The 21,803-nt window shown below is 47.3% G+C and overlaps 1 protein-coding gene across 7 annotated transcripts in view; it reads left to right on the top strand.

Moving 5' to 3' along the window:
• Window positions 1-21,803, top strand: part of KIF16B (kinesin family member 16B) — a 302,672-nt gene that overhangs the window by 200,236 nt on the left and 80,633 nt on the right. For 3 of the 7 annotated variants that reach the window (XR_011248056.1, XM_069547099.1, XM_069547097.1), the window contains exons 18-23: window positions 1,537-1,569; window positions 1,938-1,991; window positions 3,664-4,956; window positions 7,774-7,926; window positions 9,989-10,085; window positions 10,798-10,848. Coding sequence is in view for 6 of the 7 variants with exons in the window: in XM_069547099.1 (XP_069403200.1) it covers window positions 1,537-1,569; window positions 1,938-1,991; window positions 3,664-4,956; window positions 7,774-7,926; window positions 9,989-10,085; window positions 10,798-10,848 (1,681 nt within the window). In the remaining variant the exon portion in view is untranslated. Of the gene's footprint in view, window positions 1-1,536; window positions 1,570-1,937; window positions 1,992-3,663; window positions 4,957-7,773; window positions 7,927-9,988; window positions 10,086-10,797; window positions 10,849-12,161; window positions 14,428-21,803 lie in introns of those variants that run through there. The other 4 variants (XM_069547100.1, XM_069547098.1, XM_069547102.1 and 1 more) reach the window with 3 other exon arrangements.

The raw sequence follows: 21,803 nt of genomic DNA, 5'->3' as shown, positions 1-21,803 counted from the left end.
CCAGGGAAGTTCCTACATCCTGTGACAGGTTTTCATTCGAACCTCTCAGAGCAGCATTTGGCTTATGACCATCCTTTTGTGACATTGTCAGAGGAGAGCCTGTTGTCTGCTGATGATCGCATTGAGCCAGTGTTCACAGAAAATAAAAATTGAGAATAAAGACAATTCAAGGAAAATCCTCAGGTTTTGAAAGTGTTTTAGCCAGTGATTTTTTTTTTTTGTTTTTTTGACTCTGCCTCTAAGAAGGCTAAGTTGTACTGAAGTCTCATACTAGGAATCATTCCCAAGGATCTGTTCACCATTATATAAAAAGAATGATCATATGTGAGCTTTAATGAAGCCCTGCCTCTACTTAGTGTAATGGCATGTAGATAAGGCTTGGAAATTGGCAGACACTCTTCATATAGATTTATGATTGACTTCTCATGGATGGCAGTACCTATAATCTACAGATCATTTTCATTTGACAGAAAAGTAAATATAGACGTAAATGATAAGTTTCAATGAAGGATTTAATATTTTTATTATGCATCAGTAACTGGAAGCATTGCTCATAAAATAAATGAATTACCATGTTTTGGAAGCAGGCTGTTGTGGGTTCAAGTCCTGGTTCCTCCATGTCTTACCCTTCTGATCTTGGACAAGTTCTTTCCCATCTCTGAGCTCTGGGCTCCTGATATGTTAATGGGTTTATGCTGTGTGCTGTCTTCAGGATTTGCTGGAAGGCAGAGTAAGCAAATGTGTAAACCGCTCAGCACAGCACTCAGTTCTGCTCCCCCCAGCCCCCCACCGCTGCCCCTGAGACATCTTACTCTGAGTTGTAACCCAAATTCAGCTGGTGACAGATCTGTTTGAAATTTCATTAGCTCGTTGTAAAGGTAACTGTTGCCAACCTGGATTTGCATGTTATCCAAGGACAACAGTTGACAATGAATTTTTCTATAGTGTCGCTTTTTGGCTGTATCTGCCATCCCCCACAACAAGAAAAGGTGTAAGTTTAACAATTGCAGTTCATGCTGTTTAAAAAGTATAATGCAACCTGGAAGTAATTCAAGCTAGTTATTTGAGAAGAAGTCAACTTTTGTCATCCGTATTTTAATGAGCTTTAAATTGCCCAGTGACCTTGCTCCCTTTATTTTCCTACCACTGTGGTCAACCTATTCATCATCTCTGTAGCCCCCAGGAGCTGCTGTATCAAATAATTACTGACTGTAGGTTTCTCAAGATCCTCCTGTATACAGTAGAACCATCTATAAAGTAGTAAAAGTATAAATTTGACTTTCGTGGGCAGTTATTATTGGCGCTTAGGTATTATTAGCACTATAATTATCCTGGGAAGTGTGCAAAACCTAACAGCCAACTCTTTGGAGTATTTGCTTGAAGAAGTGGTTGGGAAATGTGATATGTATGAAAAGCTGTTTCAATTTGTGCATGACACTTGGCTATTAAGTATCTTGCTGCTTTTCTTGTGATGTTTCCCCAGTTAATTCTCTTCTTAATTGATGTCTGTGCTCTCTTTCTCTACCTCCCTGACAGTTTTTTCCCTATAAAAGGACCCATTTGTCTAAGGTAGAGATTCTTCATTTTTTTGTACTAATCTGTGACTAAACTGCATGGAGCCAGCATGCTTCTCATTTAGAAGTCGTCTTTAACTCTGCTCCTTCCATACAGTGGAAGTGCTTCCACTATATGGACTTTCATATAGTGTTTTCTGTTTCCTTTCCTTCAAGTAAAGTATGTTCCTTCTTGACCTGAATTCAAGCACCCCAAAGTATGTCTAATTTCTAATCATAGTTATAGAGCAGAGAATACGTTTTAAACTTGCTAATCCACAATGATTAAAAATCATGCTTGACAAACTGATGCGCTTTGGAGAGAAAGAAAGAGTAAAAAAGCACTTTCAGAAAAGTAACTTGTTTTTCATTTGGTTTTCTTAGACTTGAATTTGAGCGGCAGCAGCGTGAAGAGCTTGAAAAATTAGAAAGTAAAAGGTAAGCCACGTGGTATGGAGTCTTATTAACACCACATAGGGGTGGGTGCCTGTATTGGTGTCTTAGACTGACTTCACCTGTGTCTGTGTCGTTCCCCTCTGGCTCAGTGTCCATCCATTTACACATCTGATGACTGTAACTCATTTTTCTTTAGCTGATTAATTTTACTTCGTTTGAATTTTTAATTGTTTTTAATTACTAATTTTTTTTTTGGCCATGCCACACAGCACATGGGATCTTACTTCCCAGACCAGGGAATATCTGTGTCCCCTGCATTGGGATGTGCAGAGTCTTACCCACTGGACCACCAGGACAGTCTCAATGGTTGAATTTTTAAAAATAGTTCATCTTCAAATACTTGTGAGAGGAAATAAGTCAGTAGGCAAATTTACTACAGTCATTAAATGTAATACATCAAATAATAGATGTAGTCAAATTTAACTAAAAAGTATATCTTCCTTAATAATATCCCCTAAAAAAAAAAATAATATCCCCTGAGTTTTAAAAAAGCCAAAAGAATGGCAATTCCCCTTCTTATGCCTTCTCACTTTTTAAACATCTTTCCTTAACGGTGATTGGCCATTTCTGTAACCTTCTTTACTCCACCTCTGCATGTTCTCAGCTCCCTTTTCTTTTGAGGTGTGTCTGTGTATGCACGCACCTGTGTGCAGACATGTGTGTGTGGTTATTTAATTGATTTGGAGACGGTTTTTTAATATGTTCTGAATATAATTCTTTGAAAAAGCTGTACTTTTTTTTCTGTTCTATATAACAAGCCAAGAAATGAACCGACAGATACTAGCATAGAAAGTAAGGCCACAGAAAATCTGTACCCTGGATATTTATTTCCTAGAACGTGGAGTCTGGAGATTACAGATGCATTGGTTTAGCTCCCAGCATCATGTAAGATAGGGCTTGGGTGGGTCAGGAGAGAGGCCTTGCACCCACACTCTTGCTCTAGAGGCCATCCCTCCCAACCTTGAAACACTGAGTTAGCACCCAGCGGGCACCCTTTGCTCTCTCAGACGCATGACATGTAGCCCCTGGAATCATGCATTTAAGTATTTTAATGGAGATTGCCATTATTTTTAATGTTAATGCATTAATAAACTAATATTTTGGGTCATTTGGTGATTGCCATTTGTCCTAAACTAGTGATTAAATGCTCAACAGCGTGTAGTTATTTGACCTGGAACAATGAAATGTTGATTTTGTTGACTTTGATATTTGACCCTGATGAGTTGAGGACAGCATAAGCATTTTTATTTAATGTCATTTTGTCACCGAATTTCCACTGAGTTTTAGCCACTGGGCTGAATAGAATTATTCACATTTAAATTTAAATTGGGCACGGCTCTTTCTCTTTGAGCTCAGGGGTCTTTTAAAATTATATCATGCATAACACATTATGCTTATAGGCAATACAAAGAAATGATATCAGAGGCTACTTGAGAAGATTAGGCAAATGATATGTTGGACAGTTACAGAGTAAAAAAATTAAACAGCAGGCCACTGGATATTAAAAGGAAAATGTTTTCTCTGTCTTTTTTAAAACTTTAGTAAAGGGTGTGCAGTGTACGTCCATTTCCAGGATGTATCAGTTCAGGGAGAAGTCAGAGCAGCATGTGGAGCTAGTGATCAAATAATGATCCATCACATCTTTACCTTTCAGAAAACTCATAGAAGAGATGGAGGAGAAGCAGAAATCCGACAAGGCGGCGCTGGAGCGGATGCAGCAGGAGGTGGAGACGCAGCGCCAGGAGACGGAGATGGCGCAGCAGCAGATCCGAAAGCAGGAGGAGAGCCTCAAACGGCGCAGCTCGCACCTGGAGAGCACGCTCAGGGACCTGCTGGCCGAGAAGGAGCGCTTCGAGGAGGCGAGGCAGCGGGAGCAGCAGGAGACGGAGCTGCAGAAGCAGCAGCGGGAGGAGGAACGCTTCCTGCGTGTCCAGGAGGAGCTCCAGCGGCTGCAGGAACTCAACAGCCACGAGAAGGCCGAGAAGGTGCAGATATTTCAGGAGCTGGAGCGACTCAAGAGGGAAAAGGAGGAGCAGTACGCCAAGCTAGAGCAGGAGAAGCAGCGGCTGGAGGAGCAGGAGCGGGAGCAGGTCTTGCGCGTGGCGCAGCTGGAGGCACAGCTCCGTGCGAAGCAGCAGCTGCTGCGGCCGCCGCAGCATGGGGAGGTGCAGCGCGCAGCCGAGGAGCGCCGGCACCTGGAGGGCATCCGCGCCGCCCTCCTGCGTGCCAGGGAGGCCGGGGCCGAGGGGGGTGGCGACAGCCCGGAGCTCGAGCAGGCGCAGCAGCGGTTCTTAGAGTTAAAGCGAAGGCAGCTGGCCACGCTGGCCAACATGGAGAAGGACCTGGCGCAGCAGAAGGACCTCCTGAAACGGGAGGTGGAGGAGGACTGGGACTTCCTCCGCGAGCGCGTACCGTCTGGCAGCCAGGAAGAATTGAGGGGGTCGGAAAAGGAGGAGGAGGGTGGCGCCGACATCCTCTGGGCGGCCGGAGCGGTGGAGCGGACGCAGCCGGCAGAGGGCAGGCTGCAGTGTAAGAAGCGTCAGCTCCAGGACCTCCTGCAGCAGCATTTGCCCAGGCTGTCGGAGGAAAAGCAGAGAGTCCGTGAGATCCTCGATCGAGGTCCTCTCGACCTGGACAACACTTTGTACCTAGTGGAGAAAGAGATGGAAGAAAAGGAAGAGCAGCTCGCGCAGTACCAGGCCAGCGCCAGCCAGCTGCAGAAGCTGCAGGCCACCTTCGAGTTCACGGCCAACGTGGCCCGGCAAGAGGAGAAGGTGAGGCGGAAGGAGAAGGAGATCCTGGAGTCCAGAGAGCAGCAGCAGCGAGAGGCGCTGGAGCACGCGGTGGCCCGGCTGGAGAGGAGGCACTCTGCGCTGCAGAGGCGCTGCGCCCGGGCCGCTGGCAGCGAGCAGGCCGGGCAGGAAGCCCTGGAGAAGGACCGGGAGAGGTGAGCGCGGCCCAGGGAGCGCCGGCCATGCCTTCCGGGCCCCCGGGCTTTAGGTTGATGGCTTGGTTTCTCCCCTTGAGTGCTGTATCTCTGACTGATACATCAGTTAATGGCTAAGCCGTATTTTCTTTTTCCTTAGAATTCTTGTTTTAAATCACCATCCTAAAGTTGAAAAAAAACACACAAAAACCAAGTCCTGGTCTGTTAGCTCAGTGACCTCTGATCGTGTGTGTAATATTTTAATAAATACGGAATACTGAAAAGGCTTCCAGCCCGATTTCCCCGCCCTCCCCCATTCTTTTTTCTTGATCTCCACCGCTCACCACCCCCTCCTGCCCACACCTCAACATCTCCGTGAGGATGAGCAGCACTTACTCCGGTGAAGGGTCGCTCCTGAGTTCACAGGTTGTGTAGACACTGATTTCCACTCCTGGCAGCGAACTGAAAAGACGCCCCCACCGCCACCCCCCGTTCCCGGGGGGCGGGGGGGGGGGGTTCTTAGTGTTTGATGGGTGATTTCAGGATTCTGAATTTAAAAATAAAGCTCTCCAGATGTTCTGAACACAGGTCTCTCCAGGCTCATTTGGTGATGATTTACTGATACTACTTTGGAGGTTGTGAGCTAGGAGCCAGTGCTATTTTCATGGTTAAAGAAGAGTGTTTCTTTTTCACCACCTCTTAACTGTCACCATGCTTCCTGGAGGTAGGGCCTCAAAACAAATAAATATGCACACTGGAGGGTGCTTTTCTGCTAACCCTGTAGGTGTGATGCCAAGACTCTCAGCGAGACTGGCAGCCACCTGGTTTGCAAATGTCTCCGGATTTGGTGTTCTGCAAGGGGGCTTCGTCCCCTGCCCAGCCCCTTCCTGCCCTGCTTGCCATGGATAGGCTCTTCCATCTTGGAGCCACAGTGTTTGTCCTTACCCTTATGAGGAGGATGTGGACCTTTTCTTTAGTAATTCCAGACCCTTTGGTCTATTGGGATCTTTTTTTTTTTTTTTTTTTTTGGTCTGTTGGGATCTTAACTGAAGCCCCGGTACAGGGGGCTGGAAGGCTCCCTGCTGCCCTGAAGTCCTCCCCCTGCCTCCCACACCTTTCTAGGGGCTGCAGCAGAAGCCACCTGCTGGCTTCTCGGAGCCCAGCTTGACATGGGCAGAGGCTTGAGATCCATGCTGGTGACAAGGCAAGACCTACCGTGAGGTGTTGCTGGAGCCATCATCAGGGTCAGGACAGCCTGCTTTCCAACCATCTGCTTAAGCGATTCTCTTTACCAAGCTCCCTGGTGATTCCCTCAGGCACAACAGTGACAGATGAAACAATCAAAAACCACGATGCTGTGGCTTCAGAGAAGTAGGTCTGAGGCTTAAGACAGTGATCGCAAGTATGTTATGTCAGTGAAATTGCTGGACAAAGCTGCAGCCCCAGGAAAGGCAAAGCAGAGGAGGCGTGCTCTCAGTTTGTGCCCTGAGCTTCACAGCGAGAAGGCAGCAGGGCTTGAAGCCTGCCGTCCCTGGCTTCTGCCAGCCAGCCTTGCTCCCTGGCCCTTTACTGTCAATACTAGATTCTAGCAGATACACTTTAGTGATGTCCCAGTGTCAGCATTTCCCTGGAAGCTGGGCGGAGGAGGCTTTCAGCTTCGTGTGTTTTGGTGGAGTAGATTTTGCAAATCTACTTTGCTTTGCTGTGGCTGTGACAGTCCTGTAGCTTTCTGGGGGTCTTGGTTTTGTGTCTTATTATTTCTCTGGGCTCTCCCAACCGAGCCAGGGTCTGCCGTGCACCCTGACCTGACCACTTGTGAATTTCCAAAGTGCAAAATACCAGATTCACATGGAGCCAGATTGGACCAACACTGCACTGCGTTTGTCTTTCTCTGCCAGCTTGCTTTATGAGCTAGGTCTAATCCATTTTCTTCTTCTTTCCCCCTCGATGGTTATATAACCATAGGGGACAAGCGTCAGGCACTTGGAAAGTGGCAGGGTTGCACCTCGACACCAGCTGAGATCCAAGTCTCATAACAGTAAGCGGGCTAGTGTTCCTTGGGACACACTGACTGGCAAGCTTGGCTCTTTGGCCTGATGGCCCTGAATTCAGTCACGCCCGGGCCAGTGGGAGACCCGCCTCATACATACTTGACCTTACATTAGCTGTATCGTCTGCCTTTGGAAATAAATGTTTGGTTCCAGAGCTTACGGTTTATATTAATTTCTGTAGATGCTGAGCCTGTTTTCCTAGGTCTCTCTCACCTATTTCCCTTTTCCACGCCCTCTGCCTTAGCCAGCACAGATTCCTGGTTTTCGTGGCTTAGTCCCTTTGTTCATGCACCTGGAATACCATTCACTGTCATCTCCAAATGCCAAATTCCCACTGGCCTGTGTGGACTCAGTTTAGAACTGCCTTGACTTTGAAGGTTCTCCTAGATTGGTGGTTTTAAAAGATTCTTTAAGACAAAAATCTCTTTTGTCAAATAGACATCCTTGTTGGGATATGATGTATAGTCCACAACCAACAGTTATGTTGAAGCCAGGATCGGGGCTCAGAATTCTGCATTTGTACTTCTGAGGATTTACCGGACACAGTGGGAATACCTTTGCCCTTGACGTAGAACTCTCTCTAACGCCTGGATATCTGTGGCGTTTGTCCTGAAACTCTCTGTGGCTTGTTACCACCTTATACATTGTCTTATAGGTCTGCAGTACCTTTTCTACCAGAAGGTAAAGCTCCTTGGGCAGTTTTTGTCTGGGTCTCCTGTGGTTTCTAGGGAAGAAGCTCAGGAGATGCTGTTTAACGAGTGAATTCACATAACTTCCATCTTTGTAGGTTAGAGCATGAAATCCAGCAGTTGAAGCTGAAGATCTGTGAGGTTGATGGTGTTCAAAAAGGGCATCGTGGGACCTTAGAGGGAAAGCCTGCTGCTTCCAGCTTCCCATCCAGTGCAGAAAAATCTCACCTGGTCCCTCTGATGGATGCGAGGTATTAGACAGCACACTGATGTCAGGCCTATTTCTGACGTGATTTAATGACTCAGGGAACCCTATACTGGCCAGTTTGCATATGAAGGGCTCTATACAAGATGATGAACAGTACTTGTCCCCAAGACATATTTGTCTTGATCAGCTGCTGCCTGGCCCCTGGTGGGGTGAGATGTCCTTCATAGGGCTCAAGACAGGATACTCGGCCAGTCAGATCAAGAATGCTGGTACAAGTAGTTTGTGTAAGAAGGTAGAATTGTTAAAAGGTTCAGGGAGGGACTTCCCTGGTGGGCCAGTGGTTAAGAATCTGCCTTGCAATGCAGGGGACGTTTGTTCACTCCCTGGTCGGGGAACTAAGATCTCACGTGCCATGGAGCAGCTGGGTCTGCATGCCACAGCAGGGGAATCTGTGTGCCACAGTGAAAGATCCCGAGCGATGCCAGGAAGATCCCACAGGCCACAACGAAGACCCGGTGCAACCAAATAAATAAATGTTTAAAGAAAATAAAAAGTTTCGGAGAACCAGAAAGGAGTACTGCCAGGCCAGGTCTAGAGGAACAAACCAGAGTTAATTGGATTGTACCAAGATGGACCTTGTGTTGATTGATATTTTACAGAAGTCATTGGTTACAAATAGACGCCGCAGAGACGCACCATATATTCAGAATGACCGTGAATAGCACGCATGCGTACCTGATGTTACTATAGAAAAGTGACTTTCGACTTGGTTGGCATCATGAATTGATCTGTGGCTTGGAGCCTTCAGCTAAATCGACCTATTCATTCTTTGCCTATAAGAAAATAGACTGTTTTCCTCACTCCATCTAAGCCATGGGGACGTTTCAAACTAGGCTGTCCAGAGCCCTGGGTACTAGCAGATAGCTATTCAGGTATCAAAATGTGCTCAGAACGGCACTCTGAGGTCCTTTAAACCTAAGTTGTCCTCTGTGGCGCTTAAAATTTAAGTAAAGGTTCAGAGAGAGATTTTGTTTATAGGAGGCCTTGACTCACATTCAGTTACATATGATTTTCTTTACTGAAATACTGAAATGTAAATACTGTATTCTATTACCGTTGTACCATTCTTTTGGGCTGTTTTACCTATAATATCAATCTCTTTACCCAGCATATCAGAAAGTCATGTAGCCATGGTCAGTAGTACAGAAATGTTTCTAGAATTATGTGTAGACTTAGATGAAACCAGATTTTTAATTTTTTAGTGTGCTAAGATGTAAACATTTAAAACAATCTGTGTAATTCAGTGTTTGTAGACCCAGGGCCGGGAGCCTAGAACTGAGAAATCCTTGCCTTTGAGCGGCCTGAGTCACTGGAAAGATTTTGATGGGCCCCAAATCCTCTGTTCTCCCTGGTTCTTCTGGGTGGATGGCTGCAGTTTATATAGTTTCCCTGATGTATTGTATGGCGTGCCAGATGTTTGGTTGGCAGCTGCCTGAAAAGTCAGCTGTTTCTGGCTTCCACTGTCGCGGCCCTTTGCCGGGCCTTTTGGAAGGTAGAGACCTGTAAAACACACGGGCTCAGGGCCAGGTGCAGCGAAGAGACAGAAGGAACCAGGTGAGACCGTGCCGTCCAGTGGGGAGATCTGTGGAGGCTGCACCTGCCTCTTTGTCTTTCCTTTTACTCCTCTGAGATGACTTTGTATTTTGTGAATTCAGTATGTGTGTGAGGAAACCGAGGCTTGGTGAATGAAGTGCTGGGTCTCAGAGTCCGTCCTGAGACCGTGGAGGGTCTCTGACTCTCCTTTGGCCCGCAGCAGGAGTTCTGCCCGGGACATCAGAGGGAATTTGCATGGGATAACTGAGTCTCCTTTCTGTTCCCAGGATTCGGTAATTTGTCCAGGCCTCTCTTATTGGAGGAAAACCCTAGATAGTGAACACCTGATGTCACATTTCTTAGAAAGAAGGCAAAAGTTGGAGGCTCTGAGTTAACTATGTTTAGCATTTAGAAAAAGAAGGTTTCTGGTTGCCAAGGGTGTGGTAAGCAGGATGTCAGGATGCGCTGTGTGGTTAGACGGGATCATGGACTCCCATCTTCTTGGCTTTCAGGATCAATGCGTACATTGAAGAGGAAGTCCAGAGACGCCTTCAGGGTCTGCACCGCGTGGTCGGTGATGGCCGCAGTGAACCTGCGGACACGGTGAAGGTGAGCGAAGGAGCTGGCGGTCCGGGCAGTCGTTTTCAAGATGACTTTCCATTAAGGAGCTGGGGGTGGTGATCTTTTATTTACAGTTTTTCAGTGGGAAAATTGAGATATAAAGTGTTGTCAAATAATTAAATATTACTTGGGTGGAGCTTGTTTACAGATAGTCTTATTTCAGGAGTAACTTTATTTGAACACTTTGGACTTATAGGGGAAATTCATAAGTGAATATGAAGTTTCCTAAAATGTTTCATTTACCTCAGTTTACAAAAATTCTACACATAACACCTTTCTGTTCTCTCCAAAAATATAATCAGTTTCCTAAGTATTTAATCCAAGTGCTAAATTATCCCAAGTAGAAATACAGTTTTGCCTTTGAGAAGTTACATACATGTGACTTGTTGATTTTTATCAAAATGAAGTCATTTCCTTCCTATCCTATAAATTAAGAAGTATCCTAAGGAAATCTTGCCTTTAATGTTATGCTGTGATTTTTAAGGTTAGGAATAAATGGTTCAGTTCCATTTATAGGCAGATGGATCCATACAATCACGTTTACCTTGGAAATATAAACTCTTCAAGAAAGGTCATTGTTGAATGACAAGTATGTTTCTTTAGAATTTTGTTCTCATAAATATTCTAATCAAATCAGCTTTTTTTCCCTCTATGTGAACATGCTGTAATTTAATATAGAGGGCTTTTATTTTCATTTCAGGATAATGAGAAACTCCACAATGGTACCATTCAACGTAAGCTAAAATATGAGGTAGGTAATGACTTTTCAGATTGATAGGGTCGCCTTAAATTACGGCATGCTTGTGTGATTAAGTTTTCTTAATGTTTAGTTGCTTAATTAGATTTTCGAAGTCCCAGTGAGATTAATGGCTAATAGGCAAGGCAAGCTATTATATGACTTAAAAATTAAACGGAATCCTGCCGGTTGCAAACTGCTCTGACTTTATTCGAGTGTGTGTAGCTGTGGTAGAGACCCTCTGCCCAGTTTTTCATTTGTAACAGTATCCTTTCTCTTCATCTGCGTTTAAGAGGCTGAATGATAGAATCAGAATCAGAGAGGGGGTTTGGAGATGAACCCGAGTACTTCCCAACGTGTTAGGAACCCTGCCTGTTTATGGACCGTGCTGGCAGTGGCTCAGAGGAAGCACTCCTGGTTGGGTAGCTTATTTCTCCAGTGGCTTGTCAGACCAGGGTTTATTTGGGCATACTATTTGTAAGGCTTTTCTTGTATTTTCCTCCACTGAGGGACTTGTCCTTCCCATACACCCCTAAATTAAAAAATTTTAAAAAAAGCAAAACTAGGAGGTGGTGGAAATCTTACGTCACGGGACAGAATGAGCAACAGAGGGGTGGATGTCCTGCGGGAGACGGACCATCTCACCCCCCGTCTGACCCTTCCGGGAATAGCGCTGTCTTCCTCTGAACGTCCGACTCCTCAGGAGATGACCTTGTGAAGACAAGGACGTTGCCTTTCACTTCTTTGTATCCACATGTCTAACCTGTAGCAGGCTGGCCATGAGCCTTTTGTGGTCCTGGTTTGCAAACACCGTAATGGCGCTCTAACCAGGGCAGATGTGAGGATTCCCATGAAACAAACCGAGAGGCCAGAGAAACACACGTGAGGTTGGAATACTTGTCAGTTTCTCATTCACGTTAAGTATGCCCCCGGCTACTCTTACATTTTGGACGTTTACTCGAGGACTTATTTTCACAACTAAATTTGCCCCCTGGAAAATTGAATCAAAGGCCTTAGAATTCTGTCTTTTTTTTATTTTTAAGAGTAGAATATTAGACCAAGAAATGGATACTGTGGGTCACTCCCATCTAACATATTTCTGTCAAAATACTTGGCAATCTATAAGATATGAAATATGGAAATTGATGCTCTGTGTGTGAATCAGATCCTCTATTCTGAAATCATGAGTCAATCAACACGAATGGCTTTGGTTATCGATTGAACCTCTGCATTAATCCACATGATAAAACCAATGACCACAGGAATCTTCATTCACGCAAAAAGAATCGCAAAAGATGCCACAGCGCCCTTTCACCTGTTTTTGACAGAAGAGCTGTCCTGCCCCATTGCTGCCCAGAGACGTCACTGATGCCCCCTGCCGAGAGGAGAGGGGGGGAGGTGGACCAGAATCGCCACTGGAGCCCGCCTGTGACCCAAAGCATCCCCAGCCCGTCTGCCTGCTGCTCAGCGCCAGGCTGGGGAGCAAACCAGCGAGGGGCTTGGCCCTTGGAGGACGAGTCGTCATACAGCAGTAGTTGTAATTGTAACAGAGGCGACTCTCGGCCAGAACGCCTCGATCTCACTGAAACCTTTCCTCTTAGCAAAAGCAGCACCAGTGGTGCGGGACATTTTCATGGTGAGTCAGAAAGCCTTAGCGAGCCGATGAGTCCTCAAGGTGGACCCAGCCCGGGGCTCACGTCCAGCTGGACTTGGCTGCAGCACACATCCCAGGAAGTGTCCGTGGACGGCAGGGGCGAGCAGACCAGGCAGAGCCAGCTCCTCTGCTTCGTCTCTGAAAGGGTCCCCCGGGCCAGTGTCCCCCCAGCAGCACTGGCCTCCAAGCTCCGCTGGGAGGAGGCAGCAGCTGGAGCGGTGAGCTCTCCGGAGTCCCTGATGACTGTCGAGCCGGAGGGAAGCCGTGGGTTGGGGTTCGTTTACCAGTGGGTCTCAGACTTCTACAAAGACACCAGGAGCCACCTGCTGCGGGCAGGCACAGAGGCCATTGGCCAAGCCCGGCTCGTGGGCAGCCTGTGCGACCCCAGCCAGCTCGCATCGCAGGCAGCGACCTTCCTCACGAGGCTGCCGATTCTGAAGCTGTCACCCCTGCACAGGCTGCTGGAGATAGGTGGGGCAGCAGCAGAAGCTCTTTCTCTCCCCAAGGAAGGTCAGGTTGGCAGCAGGGATGAGGCAGGGGCTGTGGGGCGGGCAGGGAACCTGGTGCCCTACCGAGCCCTGGGCTGGCCCGCTGGCCCCGCAGCCACTGAGTTCCCAGGATCCTCACTGGGCTCTGTCTCCTGCCTGGAACTGGAAGGTGCCAGAAGGGGCTCCGTGTTTAAGCAGACCCTTGTGCAATTCTCAGACCAAATGCTGAAACTTCAAGAATGCCCCTTAACAGACTTCCTTGAGCTGGTGGCCGGTTCCCTACCAGAACTCTGGGGCAACACGGATGTACCCCGAGGCGTGTACTGGCTGGCGGTGGCCAACTGCGCGGAGCCAGCGCCCCGGCCCGCATGCTTGCTCCTGTTCGGCTCTGCACTGTACGCCCTGGTTCTGGACTCCCCGGGCTCCGTGGGCGTGTTTCACGCCCTGCCCCTCTCTGGGCTCCAGGAGATTCAGGTTGGCTTCGGTGGGCAGAGCGTTCGGCTCCTGGGCTCTGCAGAGAATCTGCTGCTCACCGTGTTTACTTACAACAAGAACCTCTGCCAGCAAATATGCCGGGACCTCCTGTGTGTCCTTGCGTCTGCATCCGAGGCCGCTGCCTGCGCCGAGCATCCCTTGTTCCGGGAAGATCTGGTCCAGCTCTCCCTTGACTGGAAGGCAGAAATCCCTGACTTAGTTTTGGCAAACGGAGTCCGGTTATCATCCAGGTTCCAGAATACCCTGGTGGACCTGATCTACTTCCTTCATGGGAACCTGGGTGCTGGCGCCCCGTCTCTGGCGGAGGCTCAGCTCTTGCTCTACACGACGGTCAGAGTCGGGGGTGACTCTGGCCGAGATCCCTGTCAGTCACTTGTCCTTCTGAACACCCACGTGGCCCTGGTGAGGGAAGACCGCGTGTTCCATCCTCGCAGCCCCGCCCTGAGCTCTCCGCCCCCAGGAACGCGGTTTGATGTGGTCAGATGCCGAGCCTTAAGTGAATTCAGGTGCCTCGTCATTCCAGAGACAAAGACATCTTTCATCCTCAAACTCGTCTTCCTCCAAAACCTCAGACGCCAGTCAGATTCAGGAAGCAGTGCCTCCCGGCGCCCTCAGGAAGCCCGGAAGGTTCAGCCGTGCACCAGCACCTTGGATCTGCAGGACGGCAGGGATGTGGTCCCTGAGGTCTGGAAACTGACCTTCAGCTCGCGGGACGAGGCTCTGTGGCTGACCTCACACTTGACGAGGCTCTAGGGAGGAGGCTCGTAACAGTACTCTGCATGGTTTCTTAGACTGTTGGTAGAATAAACACGATGACAACTGTCCAGGGCTATGAATAGCTCAGTGTGGCTAACTGATTTGAAACTGGAAAAATGCAGACCTCTCTAAATTGGAAATGTAAAAAATTTGAATATCTCCTTTGAAATAAAAACAAACAATAGCTGAGCACTGATAAAATACCTTTCTCACCACCGTGCCTCACTTTCCGGAATGTCAGCCTTGTAAATCGGGTCCGCCTCATCGTGAGGTGCTGGAAGCACGTAGGGGTGTGTTGACTTGTGGTCGGGTACCTTGGCGTCTGTCGGGTTTCTGCCAGACGCAAGCAGGTGGACATGAGCTGCCTGAGCAGGTGTCTGGTCTGGCAGCTCCCTTCCCAGCATCCTCCGCTGGCTGAGGTTAGGACATCTCTGTCTCAGAGCCCCATAGTGAAGGCTTCCGCCAGCCTTCCCCAGGGGCCCCGAGGGTTTGCAATGCCTGCCCCCTCCCATAACACGTGGGATGGAGGCAGTGCCGTGCCCTGTTGGGTCTCCTTCAGGGCATCGCCTTTGTCGTCCTCCGCTCAGGCTTCCAGCCCTTCCTTTCCATCTTGTGGTTCAGTTCCTCCCTCGTCAGCTCAGTTTTAACTGTTCTCCGCACTGGGTCATGTGGCCCCACGTTCCAGTCCTTTCTCTGAGCTTCCGCGTTTCTCTGCTAGAAAGCCCTTAAGCTTTGGGTAAATGTCTGCTGCTGCGGCTGTCTCATCAGATGGAGGCCACCCTGAAGGCATCTGGCGCTTGCCTGCCACCCCCCAGCTTCCTCTCAGCCTGCACATCCTTCTCAACCTCTAACCACAGGGCCCTGCGTTCCCTGCTTCCTGGGGGAGCTCACGCCATGTCAGCCTGGGTCGGCTCCTCTCCACTCCGGGTACCATCCAGCTGCCCTCCTCTTGCATAAGTGGCTTAGAGCCGGCTCTTCAGAGCCTCTCCTCTGGTGGACCCCTTCCTGTGCACCCATCTCTGGTCAACATTCCTATGAGGCGGCTTGCGCGTTTTGTGTTTATGTTTTCCGGCATCTGACCCTGGGTTGCTATGCTTCTCTTCTCCTGTTTTCAAGTTCGAGTGTTCTCCTAGCTTCCAGAGTCTCAGGAGGAAGGAGGCCCCCTCCCATCACCCTTTCTCTGCTCTTTTGCTTCAGCTGGCAGCTGCTCTGCCACGCATCCGCAGCTCTCGGCCTGGCCTGCAAGGGCCACTTTCTATTCTGGTCAGGTCTTTGCATCACAGACAGTAGAAGTGATGTAGCCCCACACTTCATTTCTTTTCCTCGTTGAGTGGGCCAGTGCCAAGCTGATCCGTCCAGAGACTGACCCCTTGCCTCTGGCCAGGAAGCACAGCTCCTCCCTCTTCCCCATCAGAGCTGACTACAAGCTGCTGAATTTGCCCTGCGTTTCCAGCGTTGGTTTTCCTCTCCCCAGATTCTGAGGGAAGGAGTGGGGAGAGGCAGGACCTAGGAGGCTGTGTCAGGGTCCACACTGCTGGCTGCAGCCTGGCTGGTGGTAGCCAAGCGAGGTCTTTTATCTTTCTGGAGAAAGTGGAATTCCTATGTTTTTTTCCTTTTCCTGTGGAGCTTGTTTTTAACCCTTCCATAACCCCTTCCCCCCCGCCGACACACACAGGCACACACACTCTTACACATGAATATGCATTCACACCCTTTTGCCTTACACGTGAAGACTTTTGAGTCTGTGATAAAGACATCATTAGAATTAGTTTGTTGACACGACTGAGTGACTGAACAACAACAACAACTAATTATGTGCTTAAAAAAAAAATGTTTGTTGTCTGCTTGGCGGGTGGATCTTCTATCACAGAAAAAACTTCCAAAATGAACCAGAGAAGTCTTCTGATATCTTACCAACAATATTTCTCTGGATTTTAATCGAGTATTTTCTTTATGAGAACAGAGTGAATGATCATGAGGAGCAGAGAGAGCAGATTGTAAGATCCCAGAGAAGGATAGCGTGGTTGGGGAGGAAATAGTACATAGGCGGTCCGTTTAGCAGAGTGATACGCCTTAGACAGACCTGCTCATCTTCACAGGTAAAGAAGCAGGACTCCACCATGTTGTAAGTTATGCTCTTTAATGTTGTCCATAGACGGAGCTTGCAGCGACGTGAGTGCTGCATAGAGGTCACATTATCGGCTACGACAAAAGTCTGCTCGGTGAGCCACATAGCCTGAAATGAGGGCTATGGCTACGAAACAGAAGCAGCCTCCGGGCAATTCAGATTCCACCTGTCACTTCATTTCACCTAAGCATACATTTCACCTTGAGATCAAATGTGGTCCTGATGTGAGGATCTGATTTACCATCATGAATTGACTGTTAAGGGTGTCAGGAGGCCAGGAGAAGCCAGTGGAGGGACATGTGCCCCCCTTATCGTCCATGGCTTTGATCTTAGGGCCTCTCTCTGGCTCACAGGTTCCTTTTCCGGGGTTCTGAGCCTGGGATGCTGCTGCAGGGGAGCAGGTGTGGCAGCTTTGGCATCCAGCCTGAGGTACCATCTTCTCAGTGGTAATGAGCTTCTCTATCAGAAAAGAAAAAGGCTCATCCATACTTCATTATGTGGCACTTTGCATTATCATACTGTAAGCATAAACACTTAACATTGCAGAGCTTGTTACTGTGTCCTAGACAATACCTCTCTGAGTCCTTTTGAAATAGCAGTTTCATCTGAATTTGATTAAAATCCATTTTGCTCACAGCTGCCTGTTGTGCAGACTTGTGGATGGCAGGGTGAATTTATTTAGTCTTTGTTGAAAAACACTTCAAAACAGTTTGTCTCCCCATTCTCATTACTTTAAAAAAATGTGCATGCATCCTTTGGAGAGAATGCTTATGCCTTCCAGCAGTAGTAATTACAGTAATTTTTATTTACATTCTTTTTCCTAGATGGATTAAAGTTCTGAATGATAACTAGATTAGAGCACTTTTATTAATACTTCTTAGATAGTCAAGTGGTCTTGTTGGGCAGACTAGTTTCTAATGAGGTCATTTTGCTGATTGAGTTACACAGCCTCCGCTGCTCACTTTTTAGTTAATACTGCTTCCTTCCTTAACATACCTTTTGTGATGGATGTTATATCAGTCAGCTGTTGCCAAGTATCAGGCAACCCTCAAAATTTTAGTGACTTCCAAAAAAAGAAAGCTTTTATTTCTCATCAATAGTTTGTAGTTGAACCGAGGCATCTCTGCTTGGCCAGGGTCATCTGTAGCTCAGCTAGGGCTGGTCTGTACCACCTGTCTCACTTTGGGGTCTGTGTGGAAGGGGCAGTGGCCATGAAGTTGATGATAGCACCAGTAGGGGGACCGGTAGAAAAGACAGCCATGCATCGTGTCTGCCAGCACCCCGTTGGCCAACACAGGTCACACACCCACATCCAAAGCCAGAGGCAAGGAAGAGCATGCTCCGTTCACCAGGAAGCCGTGGCGAGAGTGTCTTCCTCCTCTGGCTACAAGAGAGAGAACTGGGACCACACACAGATGTGTTCAGCCGCTCTTCCCAAGGTTCTCTTGGAGATAAGTTCAGGTAGAACTTGTAGGACCTCTCCGTGATGGAAGTGTTGAGTCCCTGTCATCAGTTGAACATATTTCCCAATTCAGTCTTTGCTTAACCCCTCCATGGGCTGATTTTCGCCTGCCTCTGAAGCAGTTTGTTCACTGGGATCTGCTCTCACTGTTAGGGGCTTCCCTGGTGGCTTAGATGGTAAAGACTCCACCTGTAATGTAGGAGACCAGTTTCAGTCCCTGGGTTGGGAAGATCCCCCGAGGGATGGGATGGCTACCCACTCCAGAGTTGTGCCTGGAGAATCCCATGGATGGAGGAGCCTGGCGGGTTACAATCCATGGGTTCACAAAGAGTCAGACACGACTGAGTGCCTTTCACTTTTTCTCACTGTTAGACCGTTCCTCCCATAATCCGCCTTATTGTGACCTCCGTCTGCAGTCCCTCCATCGGTGGCCGCTCTGTGGCAGAATGGAGCAGGTCTGTTCCACAATTGTATTATACCAACAGCCTTCCAAGGACACAGTGCCCGCTCTCACCTCCTCTGGTTTTTCTTCTTCTACGGCCAATGTTCTTTAGTCCCCCTACTGGTTCCTACATAACACAGATTCCGAGCTACCAACATCCAGTCACTTATTAAGGATGCACTCTTGTAATTTTTTTTTAAACTCCTTTATAAGAAATGAAACTGAATAATCGAGTTAGTAAGAAGGAAAGAGTCTGTTACAAATCGGCGCTCACGTTGTTTCGTCATCTCATTAAAATCGCTCGTTGCTGAAGATGCAGTGGATCATCGTGGTAACAGTCCCGACCACCCTTTATATGGTGATTTATAGCCTAGTGAGTTCTTTCCTACGTGCCATTCCTTTGGAGCCCCACTGTGATCTGCTGGGATGGGGAGAGTGTCAATTTCCAGTTCATGTCTGAAAGGATCACTTGATTGAGAACTGGAACTCAAACCCAGACCTGACTCTGGGACGGATATTCTCGCCAGAGTCATCTCCTGGTCGTGGTTCTTCTTGACAGTTCCTGTATACATATTTTTCTTGATTTGTCTTTTCATAGGCATGAATGATTAATTGGAAGAACTGCTAATGTTTTTCCTGACTTGTAACTTTTTCCTTGGAATTCTAGACATTAAAGATTATGTCTCTTTTTACACGTTTTATTTTTTGAAGAATTGCCTTACAAGTTTCGCAGCAATTCCATTGTTTCTTGGGATGCTTTACATCTCCTTTGTGCTCTCTGCATTTTAGCTCTTACAGAAGAAAAGCTGGGATATAACCATTGTGGCATACAGTACAGATAACCTTGTGTGCTCCGAGTAGCTCCTTTAGTTGGCAGGTTAAACAGTATACTCTACAGAAACACAGAAGCATGGTGATAGAGTCCTCGCTAGGCCCCAATTTAGTTTCTCCTGGACCTGAGAATTCAGCACGGTTTGAGAAGTCAGCAACTGACTGACGAGTGGCACTTTTCATGGGTCATTAAAGACACTGCAGAACCAGGAGAAGGATCACCTGTTTTTCCCTCCTTGCTTTGCTGCTCCTAGACTCATGTTTGGTGATGAGAGCCACGTGACAGCTGCTGCCGCATCCTCAGTGAGTCACTCTAAACCTGTTATTTAGTCTTTTTTAAAACCGTCCATCTAACGATGGGTTGTCCATTGTTAACGATGGGCCATTCAACTTATCTTTGGACTAGAGAAAGATGGGGACATTTTTAATGATTCAAGTTGAGTCATTCATAAGATGTTCAGTATTTCCAAACCTTGAGACAAATGTTAATCATCTCAGATGTGGATGAAATAATCTACTTGTAGTAAGAATCAGAGATTCAGATTTACCGTAAGGTCTTTCTAGCCTCAAGATATTCCACACGAATCTGTGTCTAGTACAGTTGGTTATTTTCTGGCTCATTTATCCTTGATGATATATAGGTATATAGCAAAAGGACAGAAATACTCCTTTATTTGAAAACTCATATTTCTGTGTCCTGCTGTATTCTGAAGTCGCTTTAAAGTAAGGCACAGTTTGGGTTGTTTCTGCATGTCAGCCAGTTGTCAGGCCCCAACCTCAACAAAGGTCGTACCGGGAGCAGGTGTGCCACATGCCTTAGCAAATCTGGGTCAGCGGCAGGTACGGAGCCTTCTGAGCGGCATGGGGCCAGACCCAGGTCCCTTCTTGGCACAGGGAGGCTTCACCTTCTGGACAGGCACGCAAGCATGTCTTGGCTTTCTGCCACATTGCATAAGGTACACCTGCTCACACAGGCCGCCTTTGTGCCCCGTTTCTTGTGGTGTGGCTCGTACTTGAGAAGGTCCTTGCTGCCTATGCCCCAGACCCCAGTTTTCAAATTGAGGGGTCACAGTAGGTGCCTGCTGCAGAGACCCCTAGTTAAAACTATCACTGTGGCACATGTGGTTGAAAAGGAAGGGTTAGAGATATGTGCTATGCTGGGAACAAAGAAAGGAGAACCGCTGCTGCTGATGCTAAGTCACTTCAGTTGTGTCCGACTCTGTGTGACCCCATAGATGGCAGCCCACCAGGCTCCCCCGTCCCTGGGATTCTCCAGGCAAGAACACTGGAGTGGGTTGCCATTTCCTTCTCCAATGCAGGAAAATGAAAAGTGAAAGTGAAGTCGCTCAGTCGTGTCCGACTCTTAGCGACCCCTTGGACTGCAGCCCACCAGGCTCCTCCATCCATGGGATTTTCCAGGCAAGAGTACTGGAGTCGGGTGCCATTGCCTTATCCAGGGGAACCGCTAGTTTTGTTAAATCTGATAAAAGCTCAGGTTTGCCTTTATTTTAAAAGCAAAGCATGGATATTTAGCTAACAGATCACCCAGCCGTCCTGAGGCCTGACCTTGTCATAGTTACAGCATATACTGAATTCAACCATCTGGTTTGTAATTAGAGCATTTAGGGGAGAATGCTGATGCCTCCCTGTGGGATCGGCCCACTCCATGCCCTCTGCAGTGCCGACAGCTATTCTAGTGGATGCTAATGCCTCTTCCTATTAATTTCCTTAATTTGCCCCTTTTGAAGGAGACACAGCCTGAGTAAGGAAGAGAAGCTTCTAACCTGAATATTCAAAACATATCCTGTGATCTGTCTGCTTCCTTTGGCTGAGGACCGGACTATAGTATTTCTCTGACACTGGGAAAATAGTGTATTTGTTGACACTGGACATTGTTTTGGCAAAAGCTATCCGAAGAAAATACTTCCCTGTATCTTATTGTAAAAAGTGGTATTTCTTGTGTATAGAAATGTAGTCTAGGTTACTGATTATATACTTTTCCTTGACCTTTTAGTTCTAAATAGAGCCGCCCTATGGTGCGTTTAAACTTGCTTGACACATCCCATGTGTTTGAGCTTCCACACTACAGCCTTTCTTGCTTCGTCACCTCCTAGCATCTTGTGCCACTGGCTTCCCCTTCCCAGTCTAAGATGACTCTTTGCCCCATGTAGAGAAACTGACTGATTCCAAAATTCCATAAATATTTAAAAGCTCTCACAGAAAACAGGATATGATGCCGTGCAGCACACATTTACAATAAAACTCACGATATTCAAAATATAACTACCTTCAAATTGAAAAAAAATAAATTTGGAAGAAATTTGTGTTAACTTTCCTTCCTGCCCAACAGAAGTGTAGTTTAGGATAAGGTCAGGAACTCTGCGCAGTATATATCCTGAGAATTCAACATTTTAAACCTTGTTGACTCTAAAACATAGCATCTAAAAGTTCCATCACAACAGTGATTCCGTGGAAACACATACTCATGGTTTTTCTCTATAGTTATGCTCAAATGTCTTTGGATTCCTGACTTATTCTTCAGTTATTCATTTCTGCAGGTGTTTCTCTCCACCTGTTAATATTTAATTACTGTGAAATCAGTGAGATTGAAGTAAACTGTGGCCCCAGATGTTAGTGGGAATGCTGACAATATTTCTAGTCCTTGATGTAGAAAACAATGAAGAGAAATATCCTCTTCTCAAAGAAGGGATCAG

The sequence above is a fragment of the Ovis canadensis genome, chromosome 13, assembly GCF_042477335.2.
Source record: "Ovis canadensis isolate MfBH-ARS-UI-01 breed Bighorn chromosome 13, ARS-UI_OviCan_v2, whole genome shotgun sequence".
NCBI lineage: Eukaryota > Metazoa > Chordata > Mammalia > Artiodactyla > Bovidae > Ovis > Ovis canadensis.
This window is presented reverse-complemented; position numbering and strand designations above follow the sequence as displayed.